The sequence below is a fragment of the Sminthopsis crassicaudata genome, chromosome 3 (genome assembly GCF_048593235.1).
Source record: "Sminthopsis crassicaudata isolate SCR6 chromosome 3, ASM4859323v1, whole genome shotgun sequence".
Lineage (NCBI taxonomy): Eukaryota > Metazoa > Chordata > Mammalia > Dasyuromorphia > Dasyuridae > Sminthopsis > Sminthopsis crassicaudata.
Window position 1 is genome coordinate 631,228,515 of NC_133619.1, and position 12,232 is coordinate 631,240,746.

Genomic DNA, 12,232 nt, shown 5'->3' on the forward strand with positions numbered 1-12,232 from the left:
CTGTGACTTGTGAAAATTAAAATGATTTCCCCAAACCCCACAAACAATATGGATCAGAAATTATTTTTTTTGCCTTGATTGTACCAAAAGGCTTCCTTTTTTAGGATCAAGATGGAGCTGCTGGGGGAGCCACAGAGCCCTGAATCAGGAGCCAGGAAACCATGAGTTCCAATTGAATTTCAGATACCCATCAGTTGTGTGGCTCTGGGAAAATCATTTAACCCTATTTGTCTCAGTTTTCTAAACTGTATAATGGGGATAATTATAGTACCCATCTCCCAGGATTATTGTGAGAATCCAAAGACATATATTTATAAAGTGTTTAGCACAATATCTGGCATATAATAGATGCTAAATAAATATTAGCTATCATCATCATCATCATCATCATCATCATCAAATAATCCCTTCTTTTAACAAGTGAAGAAATCAAGACTAATAGAATTAAATGACTTGCCTGAGGTCACACAGCTAGTATCTATCAAAAGGAGTTCGTTAAACCCAGATCTCAATTCTTGCACAAAACTGTTATGCAGAACTACATGTGTTTTGTTTCACCCCAGGGAACAGAATTAAGCATGTTGAGGAGGAAAAGACAAATTTATGGTCAATCTATGGAAAAACAACAACTAGAGCACCTAGAGCATTCTAAAAAAATGGGATAGGTTCTTTTTGTAGGTAGTGAATTCCCCATCATTGGAAGTATTCAACAGGAGGCTAGATGACCAACTTTGGGGCAAGGTTAGAGAAGAGAATTCTGTTTAGCTCTGGGATGTTCGAGATGATTCTTGAGGTTCCAAACTCCAAGATTATGTGATCCTTTCTGTTGCTTCTACTGAAGGTTTCCCAGAAAGGACATCTCTTACACATAGTCTCCCAAAGAAGAAAAACAAACCAAGAATTTTTTAAAAATCGCTTTTCAGGCTAACACTGAACATACATGCATGCACACATATTTGTACACACATGTGTGCACACACATACATGGGAAACCCTCTGACACTTCTCATTTTTCCCTTTGAAACAGGAGTGAATAACTCACTGCCCATGTACCGCCACTCCTAAAAAAAAATACCCTGACCCATGAAATGAAATTGTGATCTATTTTTTCCTGTTTTAAGGCAGTTTGAGCAGAAAAGGCTAAGAAATATACAGCTTGAGTACTGGAGCCAACATGCAAAAGCAATAAATTAGGTTAAAGGAGAGTTTTGTAAATAAGGTAAGCATGATTTTTCCTGTTTGGCTTAAGGAGAAATTTCCTGAATAAATAATTGTGTACTTTCTTTGATTTTAAGGTCCTGGGTAGCCTTCTAGGGGCTTCATTTGATCTTTGAAGCTCTTCAGCTTATAATGAGTAAGCTTGAAGTTTTGGTGAATGGGATGTTTTAACATCCTCAAATGAGAGACATGGTTTCTATTAGGGCTGGAAATAAGGAAACCCAAAATTCAGTTTGAATTGATTTGGGTACTGTGTTTTCAGTTAGGTTAAAGGTGTGATGCAAGGAAAGACTCACAGAAACCTCTATCTCACTTGATACTCACAAATAACTTTTCAAATACTAGGTGCTATCATTATACTCATTTCATAAATGAGGAAACTGAGGCTGACAGAATCTTTGTCCAGATTCACATGTGTCGGAAACAGGACTTGCCCTTCTTGACCTTCTTGTGTCCTATGTCATAACTGTCCCCTAAATCTAATCCAAATAAATGATCTGTTGATAATGATTGAGTAGAATAAAATTCTTCCTAATATTATTTTGGAATCTCAAGAATTTTTTACAATATCACCTGAATAATGGAATACACTACAAGACACCCAGCCAGTTGGCATCCAGCCTCTGCATGAATGTTATCAGTGAGGGGACCCACTAAATATTCCAAATGCACTCAAAGAATATGTTATTCTCAAATAAATTTGCCAAAGAATTTGTGATCTAGGAATGCTTTTTAAGGCCTACAGGGGTTCTCCAACTACGGCTCACGGGCCAGATGCGGCCGCTGAGGACATTTATGCGGCCCGCCTTGTTATGGCAAATGGGCTGAGGAGTGGAGACAGAGTGTGAGCTTTTGTTTTTACTATAGTCCGGCCTTCCACAGTCTGAGGGAACTGGCCCCCTATTTTAAAAGTTTGAGGACCACTGGCCTAGAACTTCTGATCTCTGTAAAGTCCTACTCTAAAGTGGACAGAATTTGAGAAATCATCTCCCTCTTCCCCCATCTCCAAAATAGATTTTTTTTTCATTGTCCTACCTTCAGATTCTTTCTCCTGAGCAAGATCTTGAGGAAAGTGAATCAAGGATAATTCATTGAGAATTTTTCATTAAAAATGGAATTTATAATTTCATTGTTATAGATAACCCAGAAAGAAACTCTTTTACCAATATAAATCTCAGATGGGATTTATAGTCTTAGAGAATTGGGGGTGAGGGGACAGGCGGACTAAAGGGCCACATGATTATACAAAGTCATAGAACCAGTGTGTATTAAGGGCAGGGCTTAAACCCACATCTTCTTTCTGGTTCTGAGCTTAACTCTCTGTATTATAATCCTATTACCTCTCAAATAGAACCATAACTTCTCGTATTTTTATTTTGCATTTTTACATTTCAATATTTTCTGGTATGGAGTGAAATGCTTATAGAGCAAGTTGTCAGCAATTCTGTGAATTAAAAAGTCATTAGCGAGCAGTATGGAGGACAATGGAGGATATATAGCCAGACAATCTTCAAGCACGTACCTGCTTGCAATGGGTAAGAACTGAAAATTCCCAGCCCTGGGACCTAACAGGCCCCATCCCTAGTGCTTAGCAGAGTTCCTGGCACATAATAGACATTTAATAAATGCTTGCTGACTTGACTGCAATGAATCAAATTGTATTCCCCAAAGTGGTCTAGTTAATAGAATGCTGGTTTGGGAGTCAGAAAGAACTGAGATCAAGTTTTTCCTCTATTACTTACTAACTGTGCAACCTCTGTTAGCCTTGTTTTACTCTTCTGTAAAATGGGGATAATAATAACACTTACCTCCCAGAGTTGTTGTGTGTATTAAGGGAAATAATATTTGTAATGTGCTTTGCAAACTTTAAAGTGTTAGGTATTATTCGTAGCATTAATGAAAGTAATACAGCATCAACACTAATTTGGTGCTCAGTAATGTAAACATGAAAGCCTCCTGGTGAACTTGGCAAATTCGACTATTTATATGAACACAACCCAGGTGTGGAGAATTAAAATCTCTATCTAAACAATTAAGTGACTTGCTCAATTCTCCCCCAAAACCAAAAAAAGGGAAAAAAAAAAAACTCAAAGCCCTACCCTCCCATAATTAACTATTTCCAAGTCGGCTAGATCCTCATTATCTGGATTATCGCCTCCCATCTCCCCTTTCTTCAGTGTGTGTAGATGCTCCCTCTCCAGCTCCACATGGGCCTCTCCACCCCATGACAGCAATGACTCGCCCCTTTAATGGATGGCCACGGGGTAACAAAGGCACAAGATGGATCATGAAGGCAAGGTAATCAGGGCCTGAACTCTCAAAGAAAACAAGGTCAGAAGAGATAATGCCGGGTGCGTCTGCAGCTCTGTTTGAGGACGTTGGATCGAGGGCAAATATTTCCAACTGCTGGCATGAAAGGTAGCTGTCGGGTCATGCTCAGGGAACAAAAGAGCGGGGCAGAAATCTGAGGAGAACGTTCTCGCACGTCCGACCCAAAATAAATAATATCACAGAGTCAACACATAGGGCCGATAACAGAAACGGCTCGTACCAGCTCTGGCATTCAATGAGTAATGGAGATATGGACCATTTCTTAAAAATGAGCAAATAGAAACTTGTATCAGGACACAGTAGATGAGAACAAAGTCCCCTGAAGGTCTTGAGAAAGATTATCGTCGAATTCACATGCCCTTCATCATCCCCAATCCACCTACTCTTGGGAGGGCTGCCGAACTATCTGTTCTTTGACTCTACTTGTCCAAATGCCAGGCAGGGCAGGGCAGGGCAAATAGCTTCATTTCACAGCCAAAAAACCACGTGCCTTTTTCACGAAATGGGGCTGATGATTTCATCAGAGTGCGCTCCCCGGGAGCCGAGGCAGAAGGACACCTATTTTTCAGTTTCTAGCCCTTAGGGGGGCACTGAATGCCCAGGTCACACAGTCAGAATCTAGCAGAAGCTAGACTTTAATTCTCATCTTCTTGATCATTAGGCTAGTTTTCTAGTATAAAGCCTTTTTTCTATTCCCTGAATTTAGTTCAATGACTGGCATATAGTAGGTACATGAGGGGGCAGGCCAAAGGTGCCATAGTGTACCTGGAGGCAGGTAATCCTGAGTTCAAATCTGGCCTCAGACACTTCCTCACTGTGTGATCCTAAACAAGTCATTATTTGCCTCAGTTTCTTTATCTGTAAAATAAGCTGTAACATATTTATTCTATGATCTATGGTTTATTCTAGGAACCATCATCTATCATCATCCATTGTTGATTCGAAAGGAGTAGCCAAGAATTCACCTCTATTATACACGCAGGACAAAATTCATTGTAATTTCTAATATCTTCTAGGATAAGAAAATCTGATTCACTCGGCTTAATCACTCATTCATTCATTCAGATCCTTGCACTACAATCCTACAGTGACCCACATCACTTTGAACAGAGCACATGACACTCCACGTCCCAACTCTCCCTTTGCACATGCGTTCCCCCACGTCCAGAATGTTTGCCCTCTTCACCTCCGCCTCCTAACTTTCTTCAGATTCCAGCTCGGATCCCACCTTCTGCAGGAAGCCTTTTCTGCTGCCCCTTAAAGTTAGCGACTTCCTCTTGAAGTGTTCTACATGTAACTTATATATACATCTTATTTTCATCTTATTTTTCTCCCCACTCCCTATCCCCACTCCCATTAAACTTCGAGCTTCTTGAGGAGAGAGATTGTGTTTTTTGCCTTTCTTTGAATCCCCAGCACTAGCAGAATTCCTAGCACACAATAAGAGATTGAGACGTGCTTGTTGACTGTGGGTTAGCTGATTAACTCTTTAAGAAAGTCATCCTTTGTATTGATTTTTTTTTTCTTTATTCTATTTTGCAGCAACATATCCAAAACCCAATCTGAGACCATGGGGCTACATTTCACCATGACTGTTGATAATGCTAAAGAATCTAGACTATGTCCCAGTATCCTAATGGGAGACATATCCTCTCTTTAGGAGGCAATTCCTTCTGAAAGAAATTATAAGCCAGTCTTCCAGGACCCAAGTGACTCCAAGGCATAATTGCAAAGCACATTAACTCTTTATGGTCAAGAGGGTTACTTTAATACACTTGAATCAGTCGCACATGGCAAGAGGCCTAGTGAGATTAAGATCAGAAAAGACCTAGGTGCTCCTAAAAGATGTAGCATCCCCAAAACAGAGTTTCTATCATCGCCAAGGAGTACCCTGGGTGTAGCTATTTAATTTGGAGATAATTTTTTTTAAAGTCCTCCTTCACAGAGAGGTGATGAACTAAAGACATTTCACCAAATCTCAGGACTCTAAATTGAAAGAGACCTCAGAGGGCGTCCAGTCCAATCCACACCTGAAAAAGTAATCCTTTTCACAACATTCTCACATCACACTTAGCACAGTGTCTGGAACATGGGAGATGCTTAATAAATGTTTTCGAAATTCTTTGACCTCTCTAGGAAGGTTTCTATTGAAAAGGAAGCTATTCCCTCTTCTGGCAACTCATTTTACTTTAGGAGAGCTCGAGATGTCGGGAAGTTTCTTATCTTTTACCTATGAACACATTAAATTTGCATCTCTACAAATGATATCCATACTCTAAAACCACTACTCCTGGTTCTGCCTTCTGGATAGAAATCATCTAATTTGCTCTTTCACCAGCTTTTAGGTCTCTGCATCTTCTTTTCTTCTGGTTAACCCGCCTGATTCTTTTAATCTGCAAATGGCCGACAACTCCAGTATCTTTGCCAAGAAAACCCTTAGATAGGGGTCATGAAGAGTCAGAAATGACTGCAAAGACCAACAAAAATGTGGTTCCGACTCAAAGTCCTTTATTCACCTGATCTTTCTCCTCTAGGCAATCTCGGTCTTATCAATGCCCTTCCTAAAATATACTTCCAACTGAAGTATAATATTCCAGAAGTGATAAGACCAGAGTTATTTGAGGGAAGGGATTATTTTGCCTTTTTGGTATAAATTTAACACAATACCTGGCACATATTAAGTCCTTAGTAAATGTTTATTGATCTAGGAATTAGGAGAAGAGATAAAAAAGAAATTCTGTATAACCTGCTTCTGATCTCATTCCTCTAGCTCTGCTCCCTCGCCTGGGTGTTTCAATAAGGGGTAACCATTCCCTTCAAGGTTCTTTCCTTCTCCATCTTACTTCTCTTCTCTCAGAACTTCCTCTATTCCAACCCTTGCAAAAGCTACAAAACAACCAGAGATTTAATTCCTTCTTTTCTCCTTAGGAAAGATCACTACCAAAAAAAAAAATATATATATATATATATATTTGCCCAAAATCTAGTTTCCATATACAGTGTAAAGACCAGGAATAATTGGAAAAAAACCTGTTTTATGAGATTTCTACCCCCCCATTACCCCCACCCTGAGTGTTTACAGTCCTGAATGTCTTGCAAATCTAGGAAGATCTAGGTCAATTCTCCAATAGATCCCTGCCTACAGATTTTCTGATTGCCTCTACCTTCCAGTTATCCCAGCAGGTAACTATAGTTTGCATCCCTCAAATTTAAGCCAACTTCCTGCCCTAGTGTCCTTCTGTTCTGCAGACCACCTCTGGCTGGACCTCATTAGTGGTTTTTTTTTTTTTAAGACAAACATGCTCTGGAGGTGGGGGGTGAGTAGGAGGTAGAAATTCTCATTCTTTTCTGTACAATGTTAATCTGGGAATTGGGCATTCCAGACACCTATAAAAAACCCCAAAGCCTTTGATAATTGGGGGATGAAGGAGCTACAGCCTTCTTTTTATAGCTCATGGCTGTCAGGTATTTGGGGAATGTCATTGGCTACTAGATTGTTTTTTAACGGCTAGCTTCCATTTGGGCCAGAAGAGATTCAAGTTTCTCAGCCACAGAAACATTTGCAAATGGAACTGACTCTCATCCGTTTGATTAATCTTTTGTGTGCCGCTGTGACTCCATAGCCTTACCACCTATGAGCCACAAGGGAAGCATGGGATTCTTTAAGACATGAGGTCATTAAAGATACATTTCTTGGAGGAGAGCAAGCACAACTTTCTGGGGCCCAGAGCAGCCCATGAGAACCTCTGATGTTTTCTGAATGGCGTCATGAGGCTGGGGCATAAAATAAGCCAGGGAAATGTGACATTAGCCAACTCATTTTACCCATGGCCTCCCGCCTCGGGGCAGCCGGGTGGGCTCGATCCCCTGATTTATAAATAGATTGAGCACAAGACAAATGAGGGTGATCAATCATACTCAGAGTTCTCACCTCCCATCCAAAGTTTGTCTCCTTCAGCGTGGTCCTGGGCACTGTCATGAAAGGCCCCAGCCGTTCCCCAACTTCCATCTTCCTCTTGGCCCAGATTCCCAGTCCGGCCCCTGGAATCGAGGACTCTCGGAGCTCAAAGTCTGCTGGGATTGGAATGTCATCAGGAATGTAGACGGGGGCCTCATAAGGTGAACCCTCCTTTGGGGTAAAATCCTCACTGGTGGGAAAGGGGGAAGGCGGTCCCATGGGGATGGGGGACATGATGCTGTCCTCGGTCTCCTCCTCTGCACTTTCACCAGCCAAGAGGTCCGGGTCTGTCTCATACATATTATTTACAATATCGCTGTCACCTAGAGGAAATAATAGAAGGTTCTTAGGCTGAGTAGTAAACCCTTCCCACAGTGGAAAAAAAAATCATGAAACTAATTGGGCTAGACCGGGAAGATTGTCAATAAAAATGGGGGGAAAAAAACAACAACTACGTTTTTAATTCCATGCCATAACCATTTATTAAGAATCTGTTGTTTGCTGCCAGGAATTGTGGATGAGAGGTATGGGCACAAACTCTGCTCCCAAGAAGCTTACCATGTCAGAGTGGAGTAAATAATATTTCCAAGTAAACATGGGGAGGATATTTCAAGGGACTGGATTATGAGGAGATACTGGGAAGGAAGGGATCACAGAATAGCAGATTTGGAAGGGAAGTCAGAGACGACACATATTCCAAAAAGCACTCCTTCAGCATCTTACTAAATTTAGCCTCTGCTTGAAGACCTCCACTGTAGTGTGGTGCTCACCACTTTTGGAGGCATCCCATTTCATTATGTGGTAGCTTTAGATGTTAGGATCTTGGATCCTTGAACTCAAAGGACATTAAAAAGTCATCTTATCTAGTCCTTTCATTCTACAGATAAAGAAATTGAGGTCTAGGGAGGCTGTGTCTTTGCCAAGGTCACAAAGATCATTTGAACCCAAGTCTTCTAGATCCAGATTCGAACTTTTTCTAAGATTTTTTCCCAACATCGAAGTCATTTATTCCTGGGAAGAATAAGGTAGATTTACTATAATGAGGGGCCCCTAAAATGTAAAGGGAGGGATTTCACCTAAGACTTTGGACATTTTTAAGCCTATAAGTAAGTCAAAGGGTCAATGAATATATCCTCCTGCCTCCAGGCAATACCATACTAAACCTTCCTGGCCAAAGGAAAGACTACCCTATTTTTAAAGTTCTCCAAAGTTGGGATTCTAAAACCTCTTCCAGTAACTGAGACGTCAACCATCACCAGTAACAAGTTCTTCCTTGTTTCTAGTGTAAGGCCTTCACACTATAATTAAGGCTCACTTCCTCTTGTTCCTCCTGAAAAGGGGTTGGGTAAAAGCTTCAAGGGCATGGAGACAGAAGGTGAAATCATGTGAATGATGGGAAACACAATACTCATTTAATCTCTACACAGTTTTGGCCGAATGCTTTACCTACAACTTTTGAGGCTCAGATACCAAAGAGATGGAACCTTTTCAAAGTAAACCCTGATGCTCCATTGGAAGACAAGGACAGTGTTGTCCACAAGACAATATCAAAGATTCAAAAAGATTCTGAAAATCAAGTCTGACTTCTTTTTCTCCAAACAGGATGGTTATTGAAAAATCCCAGATACTTGGAATGATTGGAGTCGAACCTAGCAAATCTGATATTCTGGATGAATATGATTTTGGAGAGAGGGAGAATGAAAGAACTCCCAACTTCAGGACATGATGGAAGAGACCCCATACCTTGTCCTAAAATGGGGGAGACAAAGAGACCCCAGTACACTGGCTGGAGTATTCCCTCACATCACTCAATCAGCCATCACGTGAAATGTTATCAAGGGGGAAGCAAGAAAGGGTAGGACCTGGCGGGACATCAGCAGCAGTATGGCTTTCTGGTAGTTGCCTGCCTCAAGTATTTTAGCCACAAAATGCAAGAGAATTCTGGGACAATAGCTACCAGGGAATGAATGATCAAGTGAGGAGCTTTTGAGGATGGAGATGAAATTAAATCTTCTGTTTGGCAAGCAAAACTTTTTACAGCATGGCTCCAACTGACCTATTCATGATTCCCTTTCTTTGTATGGACTTTTCACTTTACGTGAAATTGTCCATTTTTCTGTTTCTCACACAAACATCCCATCTCATAGATGTTTCCCCATGCTCAGAAGATGCTCCATCTTGACTTCTGCCTTATAGAATCCATCTTAATTTTATTTTATTTTTAGTTTATTATTTCTCTCTCCCACAAGTATAAAAGCAAGAAAAAAATAGAAAAACCCCACAATACAAACTTGTAAGCAAGCAAACCAAATCCCCACATTAACCAAATTTTATTTTCTTCAAAGTTCAGCTTAAGTAACAGGGAGCCTTTCTTGATTCCTTTCCCCACCCCAGTTTCCAGCATCTCCCTTCCAATTACTTTGCACACATTTTGTACCCAGTCATATGTTGTTCCAAATTAACAGAATGGAAACTCTTTGAGGGCAGGAGCTGTTACATTTTTGCCTTGTATCCATGCCCACCACTTTGCATAGTGCCTAGCACTTAGAGGTGTGGAAGAAATGCTCTTGATTGATTGACTGAAGAAGCTAGCAAACTGTTTATGAAGGAGAAGAGGGTATGGATGATAAGAGTTAATAGAAAAAAAAATAAAAAGAAAGAATGGGGAAAGGAGTACTTAAAATACCAGGTACCAAAGGAGGGACATTCAATTCACTTAATTCCTGCCTCAATCATTTTAATCTTGTTGTCTATCCAATGAAGTGGCCAGTTTGACCCTCTTCTCCCTATCCCCCCTCCTCCCACCATGGTTCATTCCCTTTCTGCTAGTTCATATAAAACTGTAGAAAGCAAAGTCCCAAGGAAAAGATTATTTTCATGCCCCAAGGGGGAAAAAAAAGAAAGGAAAAAAAAGCAGATTTAATATTTTCGCACACTGGCTGCTAACAGATTCACTCAAAGACTAACAAAATGTTTTCTTTCAAAAGAAACCAAAGTCTTGGGGTGGGGGGGAATCATGGGGATAACACTTATTTAATTTAGCGGCATTCACAGAAGTAATTATTACATTTTAAGTGGCCAACGGTTCCTTTTTAATTGACTCCTAGGATCCTTTCAGAAATTCGACAACAAAAACTACAGCTGTTGCTTCCCTCCACCCTAAGGATCTGGAGTTGTTTAGGTTTCAAAGAACACCCCCATAAAACATCCCCACGGAATGCCTGCAGAATAGAGGTAAATTATGAGAGGGGGTAATTAACATGCCACCTTATTATCTGGAATTGGTAACTGCACTGAGCTAACAAACAAAATGAGGCTGGATAACTCAGTCTCTGTACAATACACTTCCTTCAGATCCTGAAGGGTGTGGACCCCCTTTTTTTCTCCCCCTTCCAGCACAATTAGGGAATGTGTGATTATTTCTGAGAGCTACAACTAGAATTAAAAGTCAGGAAACTTTCCCAAAAGTTGAGTAAAAGGCAATACGGTTCAGGAGAACAAAGGCTGTATTTTGATGTCTGAAGGACGGGGCTTAAATTTCGCCTCTGCTGTTTGCTGCCTGTGAGACGTAAGGCAAGTCACATCCCAGGGATGGATGGCAGCATCCTCCTGCCAGAAAACAAGGAAGTTTAATGATCTCTGATATCCCTGTCAGATCTAAATCAAAGTCTAGAGTCTTCTTGGGATTTTTGAATTTTCTTTTTTCTTGATATGACTTGCAAAATAAAATAATATTCTTACCCAGTGTAAGAAAGTTGGCACTTTTAGGGGTGGGGTGCACATGTTTAATCTATGGGCCAAGCAACCAAAGGATTCATGGGAAGGAGGAAGGATTTCCTGCTGATTAAAGCATGGTTCCTCCATCAGGTCTCCTGGTTAGCTGGTGGGGTAGGCTTATCCTCGGTATATCTCCATCTCATCTCCTGTAATTGTGGTGAGAGCTCAGCTTTACTTCTCAGACTGACTGAAGGGCTTAATTAGTATGGCTGTGTTTTGGGAGCAACAAACAACACTAGGGGGGAAAACAGTTTGGAAATCAGGTAGGGCAGGAAGAAATGGGTCAGATATCCAATATCCAGGTCACAATTCTAACATAAATTGGCGTGCTTACCAGTAAGTCTCAGGGTTTAAAAGACTGGCTTCCAAAACAGACTCCTTCAGAGAGGCATTTGGGGCATCACCCCAAATAGACACCTCTTTAAAACAAGCCTGGATGGAGATTTTCAGCAAATGGACAGAGTAAGCTAAGGGTAATTTGTTAAAGTACCACTAGCGCTTGCAACACCAAGGCAGGCCTACAATCACTGCTAACCAGCCTTCAATTATGGCCGGAGTATCCCCGATCACTATTCTCTGGCACAGGAGAAGGCAGTGCCAAGAATACCAGTTTTTGTGTCTTTCCCTCCTCCCCCTCTCTCCTTATAACTTTAGAAATCATCATGATACAATTCTGTTATTTACTTGTAGGGAAACCTGAAATTTTTTATTTGGGTTTTGTGGCTGTTTCAGGTTATGGAATCATGGCTGTGTGGGCCCTTTCCCAAGAATCCTTCAGGGAGGCCTACCCATAGAAGGAAATAAAGATGGAAGGGAATAAAAAAGAGAAGAGGTAAGAAACAAGAAGAGGAGAAATCATACCCTGACTCTTGCCAGGAAATGCCAAGCTTCTTCATTTCTCCTAAGTAATAGCCCACCCCATAAGACATTTCTCCTATGGGGGAATCA

General features: G+C 40.9%; 1 protein-coding gene across 1 annotated transcript in view; it reads right to left on the reverse strand.

The window, feature by feature from the left end:
* Positions 1 to 12,232, reverse strand: part of PRDM16 (PR/SET domain 16) — a 621,205-nt gene that overhangs the window by 417,194 nt on the left and 191,779 nt on the right. Inside the window, 1 exon segment of the mRNA XM_074306482.1 lies at positions 7,481 to 7,830. Within this exon segment, the coding sequence (XP_074162583.1) occupies positions 7,481 to 7,830 (350 nt within the window).